The sequence below is a fragment of the Hippopotamus amphibius genome, chromosome 8 (genome assembly GCF_030028045.1).
Source record: "Hippopotamus amphibius kiboko isolate mHipAmp2 chromosome 8, mHipAmp2.hap2, whole genome shotgun sequence".
Taxonomy (NCBI): Eukaryota; Metazoa; Chordata; class Mammalia; order Artiodactyla; family Hippopotamidae; genus Hippopotamus; species Hippopotamus amphibius.
Window position 1 is genome coordinate 112,385,473 of NC_080193.1, and position 27,688 is coordinate 112,413,160.

A 27,688-nucleotide genomic window follows, 5' to 3' on the forward strand; every position below is an offset into this window, starting at 1 on the left:
AGGGTACTCAAAACATTTATTTGAAAGTATAATTCCTAATATGTTTGTGGTAGTAATTTACTTCTTTGGGAACAAGTTCTTATCTAACTTGACAAATCTAGCAGAATTCCTAAGTTATTGCTACATTATTAGTCTCCTTGAATTTTAAGCAAGTTACCTTCTGTGAGATGAGTCTATAGCTAAACAAGGAAATTCTTCAACTTCTGAAGAGTTACTATATAACCTAGCAGTTTCACTCTCAGGTATACAACCAAGAGAAATAAAAACTTATGTGTACACTAAAACTTGTACACAAATGTTCTCTGTAGTATGACTGATACTGCTGAGAACTCCAACATCCTGCGAAATTATGTTTGGGTAAACAAAATGTGGTATTATTCATAAAATGGAATATTATTCAGCAATTAAAAAATGAAGTACTGACATATGCCACAACATGAAAGCACCATGGGCTTCCCTGGTAACACAGTGGTTAAGAATTCGCCTGCCAATGCAGAAGACATGGGTTCAATCCTGGGCCTGGAAGATCCCACATGCCGCGGAGCAACTAAGCCTATGTGCCACAACTACTGAACCTGCGCTCTAGAGCCTGTGAGCCACAACTACTGAAGCCCACCTGCCTAGAGCCTGTGCTCCCCAATGAGAAGCCACCACAATGAGAAGCCTGAACACCGCAAGGAAGAGTAGCCCTGCTAGCCACAACTAGAGAATGCCTGCACGCAGCAATGAAGACCCAACACAGCCAAAAATAAAAATTAATAATAAAAACTAAATCTTAAAAAAAAAAATGAAAGCACCTTAAAAACATTATTCTTAGTAAAATATGCCAGTCATAAAGACCAAATATAATGATTTTATTTATATGAAATGTCCAGAATAGGCAAATTCAGAGAGACAGAAAGTAGATTACTAGCTTCCTGGGGTAGAAGAGAAACAGGTACTGACTACTAATGGGCACAGGGTATCTTTTCAGGGTGATAAAAGTGTTCCAAAATTGATTGTGGTCATGGTTGTACAACTCTATGAATATAATAAAAGCCATTAAATTGTACATTTTGAATGAGTAAATTATGCAGTAGGTGAATTATATTTCAATAAAACTGTTAGAAGTGTTTAAATAAAAAAATCAACAGTGACAAAAAACTGGGTAACTTAACAGCACACCAGCTTCCTCAATATAAGATTAGCACTATGATTCAGCAGCTGTGCTTTAAACACTGTACATTTTGGGTCATCCACGATAACTACAAGTTCCAAAAATTAAAATAAAACTTAGTATAGGTATACTATCTGAGTAGTACAGTCAGGATTTCACCTATTTCAAATTATGCTAAGAGCAGTCTTACTTCTTTGAGATCACACAAAATGAGAGCAATTGTTGTCACAGAAAAATACTGCCCAGCAAAAGGGAAGCCAAGAAACAAAAAATTTCTAGTATTATCCATCTGAAAGAAAAACTTCATGCAGACAGAAAGCAAAATATGGAAATGAGGCTGTGCTATATTAGTTTATACCTGCATTTGTGTATATTCATCATCTGTCCTTTTATTTTATTTTATTTATTTATTTTACAGTATTAGGTTTAGACTCTAGGGCCCTAGGAGGTAGCTAATGTGTGTATTCCAAATGGTACCACATAAATGTGGGTATTTACTATTTTCTAAATCATAAATATTCTGCAAATACTACATAAGCTACATTCAGGAAGATCTTCCAAGAACACTAAAGCATTTCACAGCATGACAGAGCAATTTTCAGATGTAAGCAATTGCTCATTCTGACTTTGGCTCAAAAGCCAGACATCTGAACACTTGGAAATACACCAGAGATATTAAAACACCAGCTTTACTGCAGTATAAAACCTCAGTCTAAAATTGAAATCTACTTGCTTCCTGCTCTGCCATAGTCAGAAGGGAAGGACTGAAAGGTTCAGTTTAGAATTTTTCATTAAAAAAAATTATGACAACAGAAATAACACAAGCTCATTAACAAAAGCTCTCAAGTAAAGACATATATTAGCTTAGCATAATGACAAAATGGACATGGGTGATATTTGAAATTTTGGGGCATGTTTTTAACTAGAATGCAACAATTGATTAATTTTAACAAATATCTCTCTCTAAGGGAATAAAACAAGAAAATATTCTTCATATTATATCAGACAGAAAAAGCTTTTCAAACTAAGTATATGAACCTTACAAAGATGTGGTTCATGATAAAGTTTGCTAATGCATATACTAAAGAATTACAAAGTACTAATGTTCAGTTTAATGTGGATATTTATATTTTAGGATTAAGCTAGAATTTTACAGTCATATAAAAATTAAATTATATTCTATATATTGTTTAGTCCTGTAGTGCGCCCACTTACTCAACCACCCAAACTGTTCTTTCCATACAACTCACGTAAATTAGTTCAACTCCTCTTCTTCCTCAAAAGAAATTAATTCAACTCCTCTTCTTTCTCTCTATGCATATAAGCCAACATACACATTTGGCTTCTGTCAATTACACAGATAATATAACATATAAGATATATATAAGCAGTAAGATAATAAAATTAGCAGTATGAAGTGCTTGAGTTTGTCTTTTTTTTCAATTAGATGTATATAAATTGTTTTTCCTTATCCTTTAGTATTAGCTAGACAAGATACCCCAAGAACCAAGGCCCATGTTAAGAATAGAGGGAAAGAAGGCTATAAAAATATTTGTTGATTAACCTAATTTCTACTATTGGGGAGAAAAAGACTTCACTAGGAGATGGTAGTTTCCAAAGTTGACGTCTCCATCAAGTAACTTATTGCCTTCATTTATGATAGAAAATGTTAGCCAACCCCCCACAGTACGACTAAAACTTTTTATGCTGTAGTTTTAAGCTAATACTAAAAGAGTAACTACTATAATTTCTTTATGTATTCATTATAGTCATAGTAATGTTAATTTATCATCACAATCTTACAAAGCTAGGATAATATTAATACATTTGTTTCTTTTAATTTCATAATGCTAAGTAGACACACATGTACATACACAAAGTGTAGTTTCACCACAAATCTATACTTGAAATTTTCGATATAAAAAAGACCCACGGGGTTTTCTGGTGGCACAGTGGTTAAGAATCCGCCTGCCAATACAGGGGACACGTGTTACAGTCCTGGTACGGGAAGATCCCATATGCCACAGTGCAACTAAGCCCTAAGCCCATGGGCCACAACTACTGAGCCTTCGCTCTAGAGCCTGCGAGCCACAACTACCAAGCCCACATGCCACAACTACTGAAGCCCATGCATCCAGAGCCCATGCTCCGCAACAAGAGAAGCTGCCACAATAAGAAGCCTGCACACTGCAATGAAGAGTAGCCCCCACTGTCCGTAATTACAGAAAGCACACACGCAACAACAAAGACCCAATGCAGCCAATAAAAATTAATTAATAATAAAAAAAGACCACAAACCATTCTCTTGCTGAGGCTAATCTAAAATCAAGGCTCTAGAGCACAGAACCTATGCAGAACTTAAGAAGGAGTGGTACAGTATAGTGAGGCCTTCATTTTCCTATTATTTCCCAGATTCCTGGTACTGGCCCAGGCTTGGAAGAGTCAAAGAATATCAAGACAAAATCTCTTGTTAAACTTTATACTCAGTTATTACAAAACTGTGTTGAATTCTTGAGTTCTTATTGTGATTTTTTTTCTTAAAGACTTAGTGTCAATAAAATGTACATTGCAAAAAATGTATTACAATGTTAAATTCATTTACCCCAAGCCCATTTTATTTATTTTTTGTGTCTGAAATACTTCACATTCAAATTCCTATATTTGTTAATTTCTACACTTTAAATACCTCTCTCAAAACCAATCAACTCACCAGAACCACCCAGTTTATTCACGTTTGTCTTTTTGCGAAAACAGTAATTTTTCTCATAAAATGTTCAATCTTTTTAGAAAAATATTCTTTCCATATTAAATCCAGATGTCAGTGAGTTTAATAAATAAGGTACTTCTGCATATGATGTCATTATTGCAGTTGCTAGTTTACAGTAATCTCCATAACATCAAATGTAGCATCAGGATAGAAAGATTATGGTAAAATAAGTAAAAAAGAAAACGCAATTGCCCGCAAAACAAATAGAAAGAGAAACATAAGAAAATACCAGTTTTATAACTTCATTTAAAAAACTAATAAAACAATAATGAGTATAAGGCACATTTCATTTTTTACCCAGCAGAAAGAAAAAACACAGAAGTATATTTCTCACAACCATTACTGCAACCACTGAATTCCTTCCCTCTTGTTTTCTTCAATTCTACCTTAACTCATCACACAATGCAGAACCTAGCATATGCTTGTAAGATTTAAAAACAGAAACCAATCTACAGGTTGGTGTTTAGATTTAAAACCTCTATCAGATCAAAAGTACTAACTACCTTTGTCCTCCCCTTTTCTTTTGGATTCCCGTAAAGTAATAAGACTTGTTAGTTATCCAACTATTTAACACGAGATATTTCTTTCAAATACTAAATATTCTGAAAGAGAAAAAGCAAAAACACCATCTCAACCAGGGCCACCATAAAAGCTTTTTTTTTTTTAATGGAAGTTTTCAAGTATATACAATATACAAATGTAGAACGAGAAGAATATAAGCATGCATGTACCCATCATTTAGTGTCAATGACTCCAACATACAGTAACAATCACACACAGCAGTCCCAGATATACTGCACCAAATTATCTTAAAGCAAATTCCAGACACTGTGAGATTTTGTAAGATATTCCCCTGTAGGTGGTTATAAAGTGAAAATCTTACTTCCTGCCCCCGTCTTCTCTCTAGCCCACTTTCCAGTGGTATGAGATGCCTAAAAAAACTATTTTTTAAAGTAGGTAATTAAACTATCTGTATGGGTTTCACAGAAACTCCATGACAAATGAGAAAGCATCAATGCTTCTAATTTTCTTCAAAAAACAAAAAACTACTTAGATTTACATAGGAAAATGAGGTATTTCTTTTTCCAGTAACTTTTATATAATTCTTACCGTCTTCATTTAAAAACAGTTTGTTGAACCGTAATCCACTTGGCTCTTTCCCAACATATCGATGCACATACTCTGTTCCAAGATCATTAACAGCAATGGCATATTTCAAAGGTTTTACACAGGATTGAAGGCAAAATGGAACTTTGGTATCTCCAATAGAATGCCTATTTAAAAGTAGATTTAAAAAATAATTCAGATCAACTGGGAAAAAATGTAACAACTAGAGCTGTTATTTACATGTTAATTCTAATTTACAACAGTTTTCCCACAATTCAACAACAAGTTTACTTGGATACTGAAGAATAAATGTAAGTGTGTTTATTTTAAAAGGGATACTGCAATAAAAAGGCAAAAGCTTACAAGTACTCAGGTAATAGACTGGTTCAAAATTAGGTAATAAGTAATGTGAAAAATTGACTCTGAGGGCAAGAGGGTATGTAGGACCTTCCTTACTCCTATCTGTATTCAATCGCATAAAATAAACTAGCCCTTTTAGAAATTAGTCACCATTTTTTTTACTCATAGCTTTAATCATGGCCAAATTGTGGCTACTTTTTAAATGAAGCTCAATTTATTCAATACCACTGAGACCCTGTCTATAAATGCCTCATCTTGTGAACCATATCAATTTACAATTTCAGCCCCAATAAAAGAAACAGCATCCGGTTTTATAAACCTGATTGATAGAGCTGGCACTAAAGGCAATCATTATCACCATGCAGATGACAAGAGAACAAAAAGAAAGCTCTTTATGTTACCAGAGATGCACATGAAGCAGAGAATAGGTTTGAAAATGAAAAAACTTGACTGACCCCATTATAATGTAAGCTTTGCAAGGGCATTAATTTTTGTTTTATTTGCTGAAGATATCCAGGTGCCCCAAACAATGTCCCAACACATTACAGGCACTCATTTATTTGACTGAAATTTATTCACAGTAAAACGGGGCACTATAATAACTATCCCTGGGCAAACAGGTTAAATGGAGACATCAGAGGAACACCTCACTTCTAAGTATATGATGAAATATAAACAGATTTGTATATATATCAAAAATACATAATATTCTTCCTATCAAACTTATGAATAACTTCTAATTCAGACCATAACTTCAACTTGGCAATCATTCTAAAACCTGACAAAGCCTGTCTTACTTCATTTGGATTTAAAAATACCTACGTTCCAGCCCAAAGTCAAGTTTTCAAATTCTCTAGATAAGAAAACTAAAAGAATCATCTCTACACACAAAGTATGTTTAAGAAGAAAAAAGACGTGCAATAATTAAGTGATAATAATTTCTTCCAAATATAAAATTTCTACTACATGATAAACCATTTACTCCAAATAATAAAAAAAAAAAACAGGAATACCACTCCCTACTGGGATTTGCTCCATAAGGATAAGCCATGTCTTCTCACGCATTTGTGTCTGTTCATAGCACCCAACACTGAATTCAACACGCAAGTGGTTAACACATTTCACAGGCCCAGATGAGGATAAAAGCCTGTCATAATTGAGAGAACAATGGACTAGAATTTAAGAGACCCAGGTGCTAGTTTCACCTCTGCCAGTTTTATACAAACTCTGGGCCTTAGATTCCTTATCTTAAGAATCAGGAATGAGCTAAAAGATGTGGTTTGTTTTTGGTTTTGTTTTTTTTTACTGTAAATACTTGAGGAAGATAAGTAGTAAAAAATAAAAGGATCACTTAGAATGAAGGCACTTAAGAGATATAAAACCTAACAAATGTGTGGAAAAGCTTTAATTGGGACATCTTGAAAAATAAAACCTAAAATTATATGGTTAAATGACTTGTAGTTTTAACAAAATTTAGGATAAAATCGTATCTCTGATAGAAATTCATTAAGCTGTATACACCTAGGAGTTGTATATCTCATTTTATGTGAGTTATATTTCAATGAAAAAAGAAATAATTACCCTAGTAAAAAGCAAACAAAAACTAGAAAGATTAAGATTATACCTCTGAGCTAAAGTCTTCGAGCAAAAAAAAATTGATTTTTTTCTTTTTTTGTCATAATTTTTCTGACAAAACCAAACTGCAACATAAGAAATCTTTGTCTGACTCATAATTAAAAAGGTCATTCTTAAAAAAATATTTCAGAACTTTGTCCATTTTTCCAAAGGGCCTCTCTTACTTGACTTTTTAAATAAAATCATTCTCTCTGAAGTGCTGTATTGTTACCCTTTTTATAATTCTGCTGGATCCTAAAATGTCAGTGGTTATGCCTGGAGGGTGAGTATATCCTAAGATCACTTTCACAGACTTCATGAAATCTTGTATGTTTTGAAAATGACTGATGAGTAAGAGACTGTATTATATTGTTTTGCCTTAACTACCATGCTAATCATATCATCTGCAAGAGGAACAAAGATAATGACAGGATGGGTAACTAATCTTAAGCCAAGAAAGGTGAACTAATTGTATTAGTGGTCAGTTCATTAGTGAATAACTTCATGTTTTGCCAGATCTACTTTTCCTAAGAAAATTTGTAACTGTAGTTCTTTGAACAATAAATATTCAAATAACAAGACTAAAACTATGAATAAGATAGATGAATTGCCTCATAAAGTTTAGTATAAGGTACTGTTTCAGTTGAGTTTTTTAAATTAACTAAAATCTAAACTTCTTTACCTTCTTGAATTTATGTCATGTTAGGGGGCTAATTACTATTACAGAGGATGCTCCTCTCTACCTCATGTTCACTGTTATGCAAAATTTAGGGCTTAGAGTTGGTTTTGATGGATCTGAAATACTTACCTCTGTCCATCTACTGTACAAACTGACACGCCCCACAGATCAGGACTGAACTTGGCTAGTTGAGGAATATAATCTGCAACCTACCCAAAACATTGGAAAGAAATTAACAGGTATAATACAGGCAAATAGTATTTTCTTCTACCAAAAAATTTATCTCAATTTAGCTTCCACCAATGAACAGCTATTTTATAGTACTCAGTGGCTTTGTAGTCTATCTTTTATTACAATATTCACAAAAACAAAGGGCACAACAGACTTGAGGATTACAAGTGAAATCTAAGTGACTTCTCTCAGTCTCCATCACTCCCTATGTTTTTTAATGCATTCTCTCTTCCTAAAAAAGCACAGTCTAAAAGAGGAACTGGGACTTGGTTTTTTTTTTTAAGGGAAAAAAACCAGAATTTCTTTAATTAGGGTCATGCTAATAGGGTCTCATTACCTAAAAACTTTCAATATGGAGAATAAATATAACAGCCCTTATATTATGTAGAGGATTTTAAAAACTGGAAACATTTTACTTAATTTTCTATGATATCATACCCGCAGAAATTCCCAGGAAGTTACTTTTTACTTAATTACAAATTTAAAATCCATCTCAATCACTTGAAAATCAAAAAGAACTCTTAAGCTTAGATTTCATTTTAGCAAAATAACAATTAACTATTTGAAATATTTTACAAGCACTTGAGCCAGTGCCTTCACTTAAATTTCTTAATTAGCAAAACACAAAACTACACAATTTTACTCTCTACCTCAACTTTAGCTGAATTTATTAAATGATTGGTTTAGGAAAATATTCACATCAAAAACGTTACCTTTCCTCCAGACTGCTTTTTAGCACTCTCATATAACTCATCGATGTGTGAAGTAAAAGACATAAAGTCAGGAATGACAAACTTTCTTCTAAAGGCTTGTGTCAACAAAACAATGTTGCTTTGAACACATCTGTGGAATATGAGAAAAAAATTAATAGACTGGGTAACCTTTCAAATATTAGTACTAACTAATAATAACAATATTAATTAGGGGAATATTCAAGCAATAAAGAAATTCAACATTTTAAACAAACTAAATTCCACAAATTATACTCTTTCTACATTATTTTCTTTCCTTCAAGCAGCCTTTCATGTAGTTGCTTGTACGCTGTTGAACAAGTTATGGAAATAAATTAGCCTAAAAATTTTGTGTCAGATTAAAAGAGCAGAGCATTCTACCAGGTTAAGTATCAAGACCATCTAAAAACAAGTTTTTTAGCCTACCAGAGCTGATAAGCATGCAGCATAACATTTGGTTTAACAAGAATCAGACTTTAATATATAGTTGAGATCCTGTTTATTTTTCCACGAAATAACCTCAGACATATATCCCTTAGTTTCTATATAACTATTACTAGTATTTCACAAAAAACTAAACATTTTGTATTTTAACATATTTTTCCTAAATTAATTTTGAAAAATTTGCATAAAGCTAAAGAATGGAAATATCAACTTTGTTCAGTCCAATTTCTCTTATATGAAATACATATTAAAATGCTTGAAAAAATAACGTATAATTTTAAAAGTTATATATAGCAGTATAATAATTTTACATTATTTGAATCATCAGTGTGTTAAATTACATTATTCTATCCACTGTAAGATGTGTAATACATTGTAGAATAAAAATGTTTCATTGTTAAAAACTATTTAAAAGATATGGTAAACCATGTGGATGGGAGAGCATGAAATTTAATGATTTGAACCAATATTCTGCTGTTTTAAAAAGGATTTAAGCTAGAAAATCAATCTATTAATGTAACCTTTAAGAAGAGTTTTATAAATAAGTAACAGCCAACCATATACTCTAAGCTCATCTTCTTAAGACAGTCTCAGAAACTTAGTAATAGAATACTTAATTGATAAAAGAAGACACGTAGACATGAGCATCAAGCCATATACCAACTTAAGACTAAGCCCATAACAGACTAAAACAGACTATTTATCCTGTTTAACCCTCAAAACATGAACACTTTGAGATTTCCCCACTTTACATAAAGATAAGAAAACTCTGTGTTTAACTTGTAAGTAAATAACATGCACTAATTATAAATGGAGAGTCAGAGAAGTAGACACTCAGTATTTCTTTTTTAATCCATGGTATATGATAAATTTTTATATCTTAATATTTTAATTCAAGTTGTTCTAAATGAAACATCAAACTAGAATTAAAAGCCAGATAACACATTTTAACTATTAATAAAAATCCAGAATATATACTCATTTGGTCAACACTGAGTATTAAACATTGATTTAAAATAAAATAGGTTATTTTCAGTGACAAAGACGTGCTTCGATTACAACATGAAAAAGTTATAGTCCTAACTTCCATTATTAACCTACAGACATAGAAATAATTGACATCCAAGAGATAACAAATATTTACTTCAATAAACTTAGATAAATTTCATAGTTTCAGTGTTAACCTAATAAACATTAAGTTTTGCCATTGACTTAATATTTAATATGCTCCAAACAGCAATTCAACTGGCACGAAAGTTGCAAGTAATATATAACAAAAGACACGTTTCACAGCAGAAAAAAGTTGACAATTCCTAATCTAAATCACTATATCTGTATCATATTAAATCAACATCTCCCTTTTTCAAGAAGTATTACATAAGAAAATATAAGGACTGCCAAACAAATTTAAATTATTAACCTTACTACTATTTACTCAAAATTAATCAGCACTTTTAAAAGGAGGCTTTATCATTAACAAAATTGTACAGTCAGTAAAACTGGGAATTTTTTTTTTTCTCTATCAGAAGGTGCTGGTAAAGCTATGCTAACAGCCTTCGCTGGTGAAATACTATGGCCAACCAAGGCAATACCACTCAGAAAATTGTCTTAGCTGCACACTGATGAACATTCCAAACTGAAATGTTTTTCTTGGGAGTTATTTTAATATAGATGCCATAAGTCTAAGTAAAAAATCAGAAGGCATATAAAGTGACCTGAGAAGGAAGTGCTTATTATGCTTTTTAACAAGTCACATCTTTCTCATGTTTTGTCCAGTTTTCTCATCTGTAAACTGGTAATAATAATTTTTCTTTCCTTCTTTACTTAAATGTTTATGATTAACAACTGTAATGCACTCAGTATTTTACAAAATATCTCACGTGTAATTTTTCATTAGTAAAGTAACATAGTGGATAAGAATTTTTTAAGAAAAATCAAATACCAAAGACTACCATTTATTTCCTCCAAAACAAAAAAGATAAAAAAAAATTATGATCACACATAAAAATATTTCTAATACTTATATGGCTAAAAATGCATGAATAAAAATAAGGCATTCCTTTTCAACACAAATTGTCTACTTCTACTGAGATTATTAGCATTAAAAACAATTGATTATCTAGATAGGTATACAGGCAGTCTCCAACTTTCAAATAGACTATGCTCCAAAAAGTATGGTTAGAACTCACTTTCCCATTAAAAAAATTCTACATATTAGTTGTTTCTCAGATTACCCTCAAAGGCTAAATATATTAACCAACAATGTATTTTTGGTAAAATATCAACATATTGACTTCAAACCTTTCCACTTTCCTTTATAAATTACTTCTTTGGGAAAATGAATTCCATTGTAACATCTCCTTCCCACTTGCATGGAGGTGAGATAATTTATTTCTGGCAACACTAACTAGAAAACTTCTTATTTTGAAAAAGAGAAAAAACTTCTCTGAAGTAATCACTGTTCCAGGTAACCTGAAAAGGTTAACAGTCAAGAGGTTCTGAATCACCTCATTCTAGGGATGAAAAGAGAAATCATATGCTTATAGATGTAAACTTTTCCACTGCCTGTTCACATATACCACTTAGCATTTGTCAAATTGGGAACTGCCTATATTACAATCATCAATTTTTTTAAAAATTTGGATTAGTGTTTAAAATAATGCTTAATGTTATTTTTTAATATACTTATGGGTAGAAAATTTTGATTATGTTTCCTGGCTTTGTACTCAATGTATTTGTTACTTTAATTTCATATTTAAAAACAGCAATATGTTTATGAAGCACAAATAAATTTAACCAGTACTAAAAAAGGTGTAAAATACTGTTTTCACTTGGGAATTTCAAAGCAATTCCTCATACCCATTAACAACAGACCTACCTACCTACCATTTCTCTGACAACTTCATTCTCAGACATACCAAAATAACTCCCCAGAAGGCACCATAATCACGATAGTTTGCACAGACTTCATGAACACTAAAACTAAAATAACCTTTACTGCAAAGGCACAGCTAACTAGAAATGATTTCCTTCCCTTCACAAAGAAACAGGTTCTAAAGATTCAAAATTCCTAACACCAATTTCAACATGGACCTAAAATCTACACTTTATTAGGTCAGTTGAGTTAATAGAATAAAAAACCTGTGATGAAAAGACAGAGATCTAAAATTGCCAGCAGTACTTCACAGTATGCCAAGATACTTGGGAGGATCTCAGTTAAATACTTCTACCTTCAGATGACTTAATACTCCAGGATATTCCCAAGAAATATCTAGAACAAATCACCTAGCCCCCAAAAGACAATAAAAGAAAAAATAAAAATACATACATACAAATAAACTTTCAAGGTAGATGATGGAATTCTTTGGATCTATTTCAACCTAGGCCTATGGTCCGGAAAAAGCCAATGTCTTACAGTACTCTTTACAGTTTTATACTAGTTTTCACTCAATTTTAGTTGTAAAATACAATTTACCTCCTTGGGATTCATGACAAACTTGCTGTCTATTAAATCATTAAGCAATCAGACTAGCAGGAACACATTTATGAAGATATATAGCAAAGATAGGCAAATATAAGAAAATCAAAATAAATATTCTCATTCATCCACATCAAGGCATTAATGTCCAAAGTTAGCATTAAGTTTTTAAATATTATGAAGAAAATAAAAATAGCCACAAGCCTATGTAGTAATATGTCTGAAGAGAGGAAAGAAGCAGACAACAGAGACATGTAAATCTAACGAATATAGACTGTCTGAATATAGGCTTCTCATTTTATGATGTCATTTAAATCACCTTGTAGCAAAGAAACAGAGACCATGCTGAGAAAGGCTGCAAGATATGCAGATAAATTAGAGATCAATTTAAACCATGACAGGACAAAGAGTGCGTTCTATTCAAACCACCGGGTACTATAAATGGAAACATCCCTGGCTAGGTTTCCTCACAACAGTTTCAAAGTACACTGTTAGTCCCAATGTATCATAGTACTTTAATGTGCACCAAGTTGTTTCAAACAATTGATGTTTATAAATCCCCTCCCCCCCTTTTTTCAATTAGGCAGGAAGCACTGGCCTTCAAAGATGCAATTTTGTTTTAAAAGAAAAATCACCATATAGTATAGCAAATGACCATTAAAGCTTTGTTTGGCAGAAATTTTTACTTTTTAAAAAGATCTTTGTCTAGCATGACACCATCTGATGTTGTTTGAAGAGTTAATCTTAACATATCCATACACTCTTTCAACCTGGGATCAGACGTTCGCAATCCTGTAGATTTGAGTGCCTGTTTTTAAAAAAATAAAGAGTTTGTAAATATATAGTGCAAATAATGTATATGCTTATTCCAACTATAAGTTTTTAAATCCTGTATATATAAACACTTCTACCCAAGACCTGAATACGTATATGGCATTTTAGTGTCACTATTACCCACTTTCTGGACAAGTTTCTCATTGTTTCTTTCATTTTCTTTCACTGATTACCTTGAAATGAGCATGATGAAAATTTGAAAATAAGAGAAACAGTGTCAGTCAGAATCTACATGTCAGATGACCTTTAAGACTACATTGCAATATTACCATGTTATTGATTCAGTAGCAGTGATTTTTAAAAAGTTAAGATAGAAAAATATAAAAACTTACTGTAATAAATTTATGAACAGGTATTTTCTCTTGTCCTTCTGCGATTGTATAAAACAGCAAATCTTCCAAGCTAGGTAACAGACCCTGTTTTATTTTACTAAAGGGGGGAAAAAAGAAGACAAAATTAACGCTTATGTGAACATTCAAGTGGATTTTACCTATATCTATTTTAATATAATCACTGAACCAGACTACAGTTGAGTTAATCTATTCATCAAGACCCGCTATCATAAGAAATGCTGATTTACCAAAATCAAACAGTATTACTGAAACCACCCTGAAAAACAAGTTTAAAAAATGACTCATTAATTAATACAGATATCTTCTAATTCCAAGTTTTGAAATCTTGGCTACCATTTCTAGTGGTGCTAATGCCTAGCCATCTGTTATGGTGATACCCTCCTGTCCTAACACAATCCCCTCAATACTAATTATAGAGCCTAGCAAATGTTTAGTTAAGAGTCAATACTTTGTTCTCTTGTTGTTACTGTTTTTTAATATGATGACTATACATATATATTGTTCAAACAGTTAACCTGATTGTAAAATTCGGGGGAGAGAGCAGTTAAGTACTGGACAGTAAAGATTAGTGCACAAGTTCTTGAATCCTGGTTGTAATACTTACTAGCTGAGTCACCCTGGATAAATTAACCTTTCTGTGCAACAATTTCCTCATTTGAGAAAAGGAGATAATAGGTCTACCTCACAGCGTACTTGTGAGAATCAGTTGACTTAATACATTCAATACCTTTAGAGCACTGCCTGGCAGAGAGTAAGTACTCAACTGTTGGTAGTTGTAGTTACTATTTCCAAAGTGACCTAGGCTTACATATACAGATCAAATGCCACAAATTACGAAGACTGTTAGAATAAAAATTTTACCATAAAAATAATTTAAATCTTAATTAACTAATAAGCTAGTATAAGATGCTGTGATTAACCAAACTTTCAATTAAGAAAAATTTTTTCCTATCCGTTGTAAAGCTTTCAGGTAAACAAACTATAATGAACCTATTATATGCCTTTCTTTTGGGGGACTCTGAAACTGAAATGAACACATTTCAATATTCTGAATATCTATGACTTTCATAAGTATTATACTAATGCTGGAAGAATTATATAAGTAGGGAAGACCAATCCCTTCCCCATTCATCACTATTTATTAAAATCAAAGGTAGAAATCTGTATGTGTGTATATATGTACATATCTGTATATGTATAAAATATCTGGAAAGGACTTCACTGTATTTCAAGAAAGAGAGAAAATTAGAGAGTGGCCCATATATTTCTATCTTAAAAGACAACAGAATGTTGGTTCACAGAGCACGTACACTTACACATGCACATATAAAATTTCTCCTAAAAGAGGCATTAATGTTGGCATTAATATCATTTACACTTGTTTTCAAAGCTGTTATACCAACCTCTAGTTTTTAAAGTCAACTCTAAAGTATAAGAATTTCATGCCAATGTTTTAAAAAAAACTAAAACATAGGATTATTGTAATTTAATGATATATCCCGGATATATAATTACTCCCTGAAACAATTTTGCCTCTCAGAGAACTTTTAAAAATGCATTTGGGATATTTTAATAATAAGAGTTAAAATATATTGATCACCTTTGTTAAGTACTCTGCTAAGTGTTTTACATGCATTCTAATTTAATCCCTCCAATGATGTCACAACAGAAGGTACTATTATCAAAATATAGTATGGTTCTTGGTACATAAGAGAAGCTGAATACATTTATTATTTGTTAAAAAAAATGACTGACTATCCCCATTTCACAGGTCAATAAACTTCTCAAGACTGCACAGTGGTAGAGATATATTTAGAATTCTCTGAATCCAGAGTCCAAACTATATAACACTACAATTTTACTGGCTCTCAAACTTACTAGCTAGTTAGTACTTTTAAGATACAATTTTTCTAGGTCTTACCCTGACCTAAAACCATTAAACAGTATTCAATAATACTGATGACTTAATATTGTGTTGGCCAATATGGAAAAATCCAAACGAACTTTTTGGCCAACTCAATACATTTAAAGAAAATTGAGCCAGCTGTCAAAAACAATCAGTGGAAAATAACATACCAATTATTTACAGAAAATGGTTTGTCAAATAAACTTCAGAGAGTGGTAGTTTATCACTTTAAAAAACTGCAGAATAAGCCTTCTATGTATTTATCACACCAGTAAATGGTATTTGCTTTGCCTAAAAGCCATATAAGTAACATAAAATATACACTTCTTTAGCTTATGGTACACAGGGCAAAAAAAATTTAAATGACAATGTTTACTGTCACAGCTAGAAAAAAAAGCTAAATATCTACTTGCTTTTGGACAAGAGACTAATTTTTATCCATAGGAGAGAAATTTAAGTCATTCCTAAAAAATATGCTCACAAAATAAATGTTCAAAATTGATTTTTTATGTGTTTTGTTGAGGATGTTTTTATTCTGCTGTTTTGGACAAAATAAAGAATTCTCTGTTAAGACCATATTCTTAACCCAACTACGATCGTTTACAAAATACCCATATGACAGCAATATATTGTCCTTGTTCCAAAATACCTTTAGACAATGTCAAATGTCATATTAAAAGTAGTACAGTTTTTACACAATGTAAGCAATAATTTAGAAGAAGAGACTATAAAATGATGACCTATGACATCTATTTGGGGGAAAAAAAGAATCATTAAGACTAAAGAAAAACTAAAAACCTTAAATTAATGACTATTACCTCTTGCTGCTAAAAAAGAAAATGAAACTTCCTGGTTTATAGTTGAAATATATATGCTACTTTACTGGAGTATATTTTACCTGGTGCCATTAAAGCACCACTGATCTTGATCCTAAAATCCATGAGTCCACGAACAATGATCTTTTGAGTAACTTTTTTTTTCTATGTATATACCCTAAGTTTAATAATTATGAAAATACCTGATTAAATTAGAAAAAAGAAAATACAGTTTCTTATTCAAAACACAAGATCTCAGTTTTGTCTGGGTGCTAGACCTTCACAAAATTTTTCTAAGTAAACAAAAAAAAAAATTTGATTTTTTAAAAAAGTACTACCAATCTCAGCATTTAAAAGCGCAGACTCTGATCTGAGAGTTCACTTCAACAGTTTAGTGAACAAATGCAGATTCTCCCCAGACTTTCAAACACGTAAAAATTACTCCCAAGACCTTTCTTGATATTACCCCCTTTTCTTTCCCCAAGTTTAATATGACTTTGTGGCAATACTTAATGATAATACATTTCGTTATTAAAACTCAAAGGCTAAAACTTATAGTTTTCAGACTATAGAGTAACTAGGATATTCTTGAGAAGTATTTAAGTTTTAATGACAAAAAAAATAGACTAGGGCTTCCCTGGTGGTGCAGTGGTTAAGAATCTGCCTGCCAATGCAGAGGACATGGGTTTGAGCCCTGGTCTGGGTAGATCCCACACGTCGTGGCGCAACTAAGCCTCAGAGCCACAACTGCTGAGCCCACCTGCCACAACTACTGAAGCCTGTATGCCTAGAGCCTATGCTCCGCAACAAGAGAAGCCACTGCAATGAGAAGCCCGCTCAAGGAAACAAAGAGTAGCCCCCGCTCACCAAAACTAGAGAAAGCCTGCACGCAGCAACAGACCCAACCCAGCCAAAAATAAAATAAAATAAAATAATTTAAAAAAAATAGACTATAACAGGCTTTCAAATTGTAGTATCAACAATTGTTGTTGATAAGCCCTCAGATTCCCTAGGGAAAAACATGAAATGGTTATGACACCCAGCAACTAAAATGGGATATACATAGAAGATTAGTAAATCCAAAGAAAAGTCCTCGTTTCATACCTTTTTACTTCTTCCTTTTACTCCCCCTCATTTCCTTTCTAATTTCTGCCTTTAAGATCTCTTCACCATCATTTTGTTCCTTCTTTTACCCATTCCTTCTCCTACTTTATCCTCACAAAATACCTGCCTAAAACATAGAAATGATTTCTCTAAAAAAAAAAAAAGAAAGAAAAATCCTATGTATTTAACTGGAATCTATAACATGTGCCAGCATTATATTAGTCATTGCTTACAGTCTAAAAGGGAAATAGAAGACATACATAATGAGGAATTACAAGAAAGAAACTATGGGATCCAATCACTGGAAAATTACTCCACTGTAGACTAATAAGGTAACGTTTTTAGGAGAGGTATAATTTGAGCTAGACTTGAAAGATGGGTAGGAGCTGGAAATATGGCAACAGAAAAGGATTTCCCGCAAAGGAAATAGTACGACCACAGCAATGAAGGTAACCATTCGCTGGGTATTTACAAAGAACAGCAAACAGAGCATAGGATACATGAATTAAGTACATGTTTCCACCCATGAGCTGTTAAAATACCTAATTTTCAGGGTTGAGAGAGATCTATATAAATCAACCAATAGATGAGGAGACTACCAAAAAATTTACATATGGAGTTTAAATTCAGGGCCAATTTCTGCAAACATGAAAAGAGACACTGTCTCTGATTACTGATCAACCAGTTTCCCAATACCAAAGGACAATTAAAGCTCCTCAGTTTATAATTTGGCTTTGTACTACCTATTCAATCAAAATTTTCTAAGTAAAAACCTGTACTATCAAATGAAAGGAGAAAAATAAACTGCAAAATAAGAGGGAAAAAAAATGGAAACCAACTATACTGTCTTATTGTTAAATAATGTTCCATATTACTTGACTTTTTCAAACTATAAAGACTGGAGTAAATGTCTGGTTTTTTTCCTTTCTGTCAACCCCATATAACTCAAAAGTATAATATAGTATGGTAAACCTACTAGCTAATCAAAAACTTTTCAACTAGGTTAAAAAAATATGATGCCCGCTAACAGAATACCAAGGAATGCTTTGGTGTTTTTACTTATGTCTCCATTTTAAAACAATGATCTTTAAAAAATATTTGGGGCTGTTTTTAAATCAGTTTATCATTTTTATTTTAGAGTGATCTGATTGAAAGTGTCCATCAACACCAGCTAATTAGCAGATTAAACCTGTGAGGTTGAAAGCTGAATTGATAGTGGCTGACCATATACCACTGTAAGTCTGACAAAGCAATAAATTCTGTTCATCCTCTAGAGTATTTTGCCCCAAGGCTAATTATTGGGGGATTTAAAAACAAAATCTTACATCTTTTAAAACTTTACTGTTAAAAAAAGCACTTTCTGTTGTTTCACCTTAAAACTCCATGTGATAAAGCAAGGTGGGTAAACTGTCTCCTATTTACAGATAAGGACAAAGTCTCAAAGTCAAGCAATTTATATGTCCAATGTCATACAACTCTTAAGTGGCTGGGCCAGATTTAGTCCTAGAAAGCCAGTACTTGGCTCCTAATCCCAGATTCTTCCTGCTATGCCACACCAACTGTGCTGAGTTATTAACACTCCATTTTAGGAGGAATACCTGGTGTTTATTACAAATAATGAAAGATGAGACTCCTTACATATTGAAGAGTTTCTAACCAAAATGCTAATAGGGGAATTACTTATGTTAGATGACTAAATTGTTATTCTGTCTTGTGGAAACTGCATCTTGTACAAGGCAAGGATGAGATTATATTAAATTAGAGCTGCCATGGTATAGATGATAGATGATTTTATTTACAAAGCAGAAATAGAGACATAAATGTAGAGAACAAACGTATGGATACCAAGGGGGAAAGAGGTGGGGAGGGAGGAACTGGGAGACTGGGACTGACACACATACATTATTGACATTATGTATAAAATAGACAACTGATGGGAACATACTGCATAGCATAGGGATCTCTACCTAATGCACTGTGGCAACATAAATGGGAGGGAAGTCCAAAAGGGAGGGGATATCTGTATGTGTTATGGCTGATTCATTTTATTGTGCAGTGGAGGCTAACACAGAATTGTAAAGCAACCATACTCCAATAAAAATTATTTTAAAAAACTTAAAAAATAAAATAAATTAGAGCTGCTGTTTTGGATGGACTTCACTCAGGACCCATGAAGACATAAAGGACCCATAGATACATATTTTACATATAAAGCTTAATTACCTGGGTTCTTTAAAAAAGTAGTGGGAGTACTTAATGCCACTGAACTGTACACTTAAAAATGGTCAAAATAGTAAATTTTATGTTACATTAATTTTACCCCCCAATTTTTTTAAAAACTAAGGGGAATTAGGTATAGAAGGTGAGCGTGAGGGAAAATAGCTAAAGTGGAGACATGGAGGCCAAGAAGAAAATGTAGCAACTGACACAAGATACAAAAATCCACAGAACAAACCATTTAAAACAGAACCAATCAGAGTATGAGAGAACACCTTACACAAATAAATACATTTTAGTGCAGGGGCCACTAATAGCAAAGGACAGCCAGGGCCACAGGTTTTTGTAACTAAAGTTTTATTGCAAGACAGACTTGCCTACTCATTTACCTATTGTCTATGGCTTCTTTGCTACAACAGCTGATCTCAACAATTCTAACAGACCAGATAGCCTGTGAAGCCAAAAATATGTACTCTTTGACCCTTCAGACAAAAAGTTTGCGGACACCTGCCTTAGAGCATCACTGCATTTTAGCACAGTATAGTAACACCCCCTTACAGTAAACCTAAGTTGAACGAGAAATGTTAAACTCTATTTATTATAGTGTTTTAATATGGCAGAAAAATAGGCAACATTTTCTAAGGAGACTTACTCCAAAAATAGTTTAGAAATTGGAAAGTTTGATGTTTGAGGATAAAAGAGAATACAACTGGATAATGCTGATAAATAGGAGCTGTACAAATCCATTCATAATCTTTTTCATAACTTTTTTCAATGTGATGATGTTTACTGATATACATACCTAGAAACAGGATTATTGGGATAGCAGATTAGGACAGCATGGTAGAGAGTTATAAATTTAAAATTTAACAGATGTGTTTTCTCTGATTATAGAAGTTATAACGAGAAATCGTAAAAGTAACTATAAGGAGGCAAGGAAAAACAATGTCTATTCTCACAAATCACAACTGCTAACATCATTTTGGCTTATTTCCTTCTATTACTTTTTCTAAGCATTTGTAAAAAGCTTAAGATAACTTGAGATCAAACTGCACAGAAAATTTTGTATTATAACTTTTGACTTAACATTATATTTTCCTATATCCCTAAAAAGTACCTGTATTCACTTTAAATGACTGAAAAAGAAACTCATGTGGATGTACCATAGTTTACTTAACCATTCCGCTTATGTGCAACACAAGTTTCTCCCTACTTTTCTCTAATAAGCATAATACTGTGACCAAGATGCCAGTGAATAAATCTTTCTACATCTCAGTTTGTTTTGTCAGCCTAAATTCCTTAAAAGGTATGAATATAGTTAAAGTTTTTCTACAGTTTAAAAACTGTTCTTTAGAAAGTCTGTACTCTTTTAATAACTCCAACCAAGAATCTAAGGAAGTGCCTATGTCAAACTATCCTCATCGAGATGACAATTTAAAAGTCTTCTTTGAGGCCTACACCAGAAATTAGTAGGCAAAAAAAGAAAAAAAGAAAAAAAAAGTCTAAATCCTGCTAAATCCTGAAAGCTATCAATCATTATGTTCATTATGCAACACTAATAGTTCATTGTTTTAAAAGAGTACTTTCACTATAAACATTTCTTAGAAGTCACCAACCAGAGACTACTTCCCAAGGGAAGCCAAGACACATTAACATTTTGCTTCTATTACTGTGTGTGGTCAGAAAAATCACCAAGTGCAGTTCTCAGCCCTGTGCACCTGTGTTTCACAAGCAAAGAAATTTCATACCTGAGTAGATTCAGGATAAAATCATAATAAGAGCTTCTCTACCTGAAAGTTATTTACCTTACTTAGAGATACTATAGTTACTATCTGTTCACTTAGCTTTAAGCAGTCTCCTTAGTATCAAATGACTTAAGTGAAATGGCACACAGAGGCAACTCCTTGCTTTATAAAGGATTTAAAGACCGAGGTCCCTAAAAAATGCAAATCCTACAAGTAGACTTTCAGTTTCTACAGTCATAACTTTTCTTCACCTCAATATCACAAGAAGGAAGTAGTGCAGCTTTTTACTGATTTTGTAAAACCTAAAGAAACCCACAAATATTCAGTAAATTTCTCTTCAAGGTGACTTTTATCTTTTCCAGACTAAAATTGTCTCCACCTCCCACCTCCCCCCCACCCCACAACTGTTCCCTACATACATGCCTTCACCAAAAAAGACTGAATTCTATTTGGCAGTCACTTTCCCGGTTGGTTGATTTTTAGGTAGGCAGACTTTTTTGTGAAAATGTAAAGCCTAGGAAAAAAGAAGCTAAAACTCAAGCAGATTCAACTTCAGGATCTAATTCATGCTCCTTCAGTGAACTATGTCTAAGTATTAATTAAGAACATGCAGTTTATTACAGATTATGTCCAGATATTATCAATGGCTAAATAGATGCATGTGGTTTAAAATCAACATTAGGCAGCAAGAAATTGTATGATGTACATTATGGCTGGCCATTCAAACAAAACTAAAACTCACTGATAACTGTAATTTAGAAAAAAATTTTAATATTGAGGAAATCACAAATAAAATGACTGAGGGGTTCACTGAGAAGCCCCACACCACAAATTAAGTATATTTTCAACCTTGATTTTAGTTTAAGTGAACTGTAATCTGTTCACTTCTACAAATTAAAAGCAAATGCATTACTAAAGGATAACAGAATTTGTCCCCTATTTCAACAGAGGTTCTGTTTTTCTATTCCAAAAGATATATTTGCCAAATACTGCTTCAACCTCATTAGCAGTACTGTTCTATACAGCAGACCTAATTCAATGTTACTGAAATGCTTAAGTACTTAATCTTTGAAATTCAATTTGCACAGCATGTGAGGTAACAATTTTTCCCCTTGATTTCCATTTATTAAGAATAAATATGAACTACCAAAATAAAATCATACTGTCTGAAGCTAGCTGAAATTTTGTTTGCACTTTCACTTTTAATATATTTTCAATTATACAAATGAGCAAACATACAATTATTGCATCGTGGGTATGCAGTTTTAACAGATATTACCAAACTGCCCTCCAAAAATAGCTGAATTTATACTTCCACCAGCAATGTAAGAGTTCCTATTGCCCATACCCTTTCCATCACTTAATTTAACATCTGCCAATCCGATAGGGGGATAATGATCTCGTTTTAATGGAATACTTTCAATATTGCATCCTGTATGAATTACCTATTTTTTAAAGAACATACACATGCTGATACTTTCCCAGCATTGTCCTTCTCTCTCTCTTCCTAATTCAACAATTAAAATGCTCAAACAAAATGTAACTTAAAAAAAAGTCCCCTCTTCCCCACCTGCCTACCCTTCCCAGAGACCCTTCACTAAGATAGAATATACAGAAATGAAGTATGGCATTCTTGAGAAGAGAGAGTGTGATAAAAATGTTCATGTTGGGCAAGCGTTGGCATAAAATAAAGCTTAATCAAGAATCTCGAATGCTACACAGCATTGATTTTAATGCTCATCCCAGTCCATACTGGTTTTCTGGAAGGAGTGGTATTTTGAAATTAAAACTCTATAATTAATCTTGAAACAACATGCAAAATTGAATGAGACAAAAGAATGGATATGTGGGTACAGATTTTAAATCTGAAGTCATCAGATATGTGGCAATAAATATGAGAACAAAGCTTGGATGAAAGATGAACTACTATCTACACAAAGATTAGAAGATATGCTGTTGAGAAGGCAAACAAATGGGAAAGAAACAAAGGCCTCTCAGCCTCAGGGTTTAACCCAGTGAGCAAACTCAAAAAGAGCCATAGAACGAGAACAATTTAAAAAATGAAGAGAGCCATGCAAAGTGGTTTCCAAAATGACAGAATAATTAATAACAAAATTAAATAAGAGCACTGCAGGGAAAACTGAGCAAAGAACATTACATTTTTGTAAGATATTTAGGACAGTAGTGAAATCTTAACCTTAACCAGTAACCTAAACCAGAACTGAAGTTGGTTGAAGGAGATGGCATGGCCTAAGATGACAATGGTTCAGAGTTTGACTATGAAAAAAAGACAAGAAGATAACGTGCTTACATTCCACCTCCTCCCAGAATATACTACGGTATGGTTAATAAAATATAAAGTTAGACCAAGGAAAGGAGGAAAAGAAAATATCCCAGCCACATGAACTAATAAAATTGCTATGGTTAAGTATTAAGTTGATTCTGAGCTTACTGGTAAGCAGGGCAAAAAGGTAGTGCATATCACACAGTTTCACATAAGTACAACAATCTCTTCAGAGAAATTTCTTCTGGAAACCAAAAAAATAAAAAGAAATTTCTCATTTGAACCTAAAATTCAAAGGCCAATGTCCCTGTAAGGTTTTACGAAAAATGAAGCAATTTTTTAAAATGAAGAATTATACTGTATTTAACAAATGCCAAATAATGCCCTAATAAGCCTTTTACAAAATGTTAACCCACTTATTTTTCACGTGGCTATTTCTTTTAATAATCCTCTGTAGAACCTGGCGGAGTCCTGAGTGAGTGCTGGCATTCCAGGTGGCTTGCTGATTCAGGGATGACCTATGCTTTGGAAACTGAGCATAAGAAAGGATAACAGGATCAGCTGGAACCTTACCTCCCAGACTAAGGGCAAAAATGGATGAAGTCAAGGGAAGAAAGCTACATTTGGAAACCTGATCATTCAGGAAATAGACTCTTTAATCAGAGTAAAATTTTTTTTCACAATCTTGAGGCCAGTGCTCGTCACTTTATATGTAAATTGGAGAGAGCTTGGGTTCACTCTTGAAATCCTTGATTGAAAGCTCTCGGGTTTATCATGAACTTGGATTGCTCCCAAATCCGCCTAGCTATTAATCCAAACTCCCAGGGCATCTGGGCAAATATTCTTGAAGGATTCCCTCCCTAGACGAGTTTTCTTCTGGGGCTGGAACAGGACGGGATTTTCTTCTAATGTAGTAGTCAATAAATATTAGACAAAATAGTGTTTCAAAGTTGTTGCTAAGAAATGATTTCTTATTTTGCACACAATGGAGCTAGAAGCTTCTGGGAAACATGTAAATCACAAAAGGAGCTCAATTTTCTATTTGACAAAAGGGGAAAAAAGAGGGAGACTAGAGCCACTGATGAGACAGAATGGAAGACATATTTTCAATAGAAATCCATTCCCATCATTTAACCTTTAATGACAACTTTCAAATGCTAGTAACCACATTTTTCAATTCTGGACACCTGTACTTACTTAAACTAGTTACATGCCTGGTAATTCAGATGATGTTAAATGAGTACTAAATGAAATTAAGCATACATATTGCAGTCTCTAAAAAACATTAAAGAGGTAAAAATTTGACAAAAGGCTAGCTTTTTCAGAACGTGAACACAACTGAAGATGGTAAATGACCTGCCCATACTCATAAGGCTACTTTGTGGCACAAAACCATTATCACAGAAAATCACAAATTTTGCCCATCACCACATGATTTTTTTAAATAACATTTTTCAGCCTGGGAAAACAGCTTTAGCTTGGAATGTTTCAGGAAGGGGCCAAGTTCAGTTACAGGAAACATTAAGCCAGGTTTGAGACTTAGAGTATAAGAATCACACTTTCAGTTTGACTTAAGATACCCTGGGGCTGGAAATAGCAATATAAGTAGAAAAGAAGCAAAACAGGTCACATAACGTCAATGCAAAGTCAGAAAAATAGCAGGATATAAAGAAAGCAGGCAGGTAAATTTTTACCTACAGTAAGAAAACAAAGCTTGTGTCCATTTATATTAACTCAAGACAAAATATCCAGGAAATTGCCTCACATACTGCGTAGGAAAAACCAATTTTGTTTTAAGACTAAACTGCTGTGCGGAATAGACGAATTAAGTCACAAAAGCTACTTAACTCGGGTTTTTTCAGTTCGTGTTTTACCCGTCACATTGTGTCTTGGCTATTTTAACTTGTATTTTCAAAAATTCGCCCATATCATGTAAGAAAGATGTCAGGAAAGCCAAAGCTGGTCCCCAGTGCGTGCAAACAGGTGGTCTGTACTGCGTGCCCCTTTTCCTCCTAATCTGGTTTCGGAAACGCTATTTCCGGTGCCCCAGATGGCTCTACATACCCTGAAGAAGCCATTCGAGAAATATTAAGAATACTCTGCTACATTAGGCTTCCAAAGAGAAGGTGGCAGAGATGGAAGGAGGGCAGGCAGAGAGGAAACTCGAGCCTAGGAAAGCAAAAGGTCGGGAAGGCACAGGCTCTGCCCATCGCCCGACTCCTAAATGTCACTCGGTGATGTTCGTGTGGCATCACCCACCAAGGGCTGGGCGTGCGGCCAGGCGCTGCAGCCCGGAGTCGGAGCGCGGAGCACGCTGCGTGGGCCAGGCAGCCACAGCTCCAGCGCGGGGGGTGGACCAGAAGGGCCCCTCCGGCCCCTCGGCTGCTCCACCCGGCGGCGGGGAAGGGAAGTGAGGGCCGAGTGAGGGGCGCAGGCGGGGGAGGCGCGGGCGGGGCCGGGCCTAATCACATGGCGCAGACGGCGCAGGCCGCCCGGCATCTCTTTCTTTCTTTCTCGAACCTCCGCTCCCATCCCGCCCCACCGCAGGTCCCTCCTGGGCCCGGGCCCCACGCGGGACAAGGCCTCCTGGGCCTCGCGGAGACACTCACTTTTCGCCTGAAGCCACCAGCTCCTTGCCCTCGCTGTTGCCAAAAGCGTCTGTCTCCCCCGGGCCGTCCTTGGGGCCGGGCGCCGGCGGGGCTGCGGGCGGCGACGCCCCGGGCTGCGGCTGCTGCGTGCCTCCCTTGCCCAGCTCCTGCAGGATCTCCGAGGGGGAGCTGGACAGCCCCCTCGCGAGGGGCCCCGCCGGCCGGCCGCCCCCGCCCCACCACGGGTAGAGGCGCGCGGCGGCCGCCGGGCCCGTTCGTCCCCCGCCCCGGGGGCGCCGGCACATGGTGGCGAGGGGCTGCGCCCGCCTCAGAACCGCGCAGGCGGCGGCGGGCGGACGCAGGAGCAGGTCCCGCAGCATCGCCGAGCCTCGCAGGCGCATCATTGCCGCTGGGTCCGTCAGCGCCGGCTCAACAGGGAAGGATGCTCCGGACGTGGGAGGCCGCTCTCCTCCGGGAACCCGGTCTCCGGCTGGACGGCCAGAGGGCAAAGGAGGACAGAAGCAGTGACGTGGGTGTGGTTCCGGCTCCGGCTGCCGCAGCTGCCGCCGCCGCTGCTGCTCCTGAGGCTGCTCGTGGCTGCTTCTTCTCACACCGCGGAGGGCTCCGCACTGAGGCTGAGGCGCAGGGGCGGGCCCGAGACATTCCGCGCTCACCCTCCGGGGGCGGGAGGACGCCACCGGCCAGCCCCCTTCGCCTGCTCCGATTGGCTTAGATCCTCGACCTCGCTTCTGATTGGTGACTGGAGCAGTCAAATTTCTCTCCGCGGCTTGTGCGCGGAAAGTCGGGCGGAGGACTGGCGGGGGGCGGGGAGAGGAGTCAAACTGACGTGCGAGGTGGGGGAGCCAGGCCGGGCTCCAGAGTAGCCCCTTCTGTCTCGCTTCTTCAGCACCGGGGCTGCCCTAGTTGGGAAGTGAGAGCTCAGCGGTATAGTCATTTACGAAGCGGATGGGCTCCTGGACTCTGGGGCCTCGAACTGTTTCGGAGACTGATGGGCAAGAGGCCCTGCAGCCTAGGGGCAGGCTGTCAGTGGCTTGGCCGGGGCCGGAGTCTGACCCGGTTGTCGGAGCTCGGCTGGTCCAAGCTTGCCTCTGCCCCCGGCTATCCGGTAAGGGCGCGTGGCGACGCCTCTGAGGGCCGCGGACCCGCGAAGGCAGCCCCAGACGAGCTTGTCCCTCTCCCAAATGTTACATTTACTTGAAACTTTCCAAGGTTGGCGACTGCCCAGATGTGAAGTGTTTTGGAAAAAATGAGCAC

At 35.4% G+C, this 27,688-nt stretch overlaps 1 protein-coding gene and 1 long non-coding RNA gene across 7 annotated transcripts in view; one reads left to right on the forward strand and one right to left on the reverse strand.

The window, feature by feature from the left end:
• The window catches only part of GLS (glutaminase), an 80,499-nt gene extending 53,466 nt beyond the window's left edge, over positions 1-27,033 (reverse strand). For all 6 annotated transcript variants that reach the window (XR_009055193.1, XM_057746713.1, XM_057746712.1 and 3 more), the window contains exons 1-6: positions 26,435-27,033; positions 13,734-13,830; positions 13,254-13,375; positions 8,628-8,757; positions 7,813-7,892; positions 5,034-5,197 (exon numbers count right to left, since the gene is read on the reverse strand). Coding sequence is in view for 5 of the 6 variants with exons in the window: in XM_057746713.1 (XP_057602696.1) it covers positions 5,034-5,197; positions 7,813-7,892; positions 8,628-8,757; positions 13,254-13,375; positions 13,734-13,830; positions 26,435-26,817 (976 nt within the window). In the remaining variant the exon portion in view is untranslated. The remainder of the gene's footprint in view (positions 1-5,033; positions 5,198-7,812; positions 7,893-8,627; positions 8,758-13,253; positions 13,376-13,733; positions 13,831-26,434) is intronic.
• A 244-nt stretch (positions 27,034-27,277) lies between these two features.
• LOC130858935 (uncharacterized) overlaps positions 27,278-27,688 on the forward strand; it is a 115,115-nt gene continuing 114,704 nt past the window's right edge. Inside the window, exon 1 of the long non-coding RNA XR_009055143.1 lies at positions 27,278-27,539. This is a non-coding gene — a long non-coding RNA (uncharacterized LOC130858935). The remainder of the gene's footprint in view (positions 27,540-27,688) is intronic.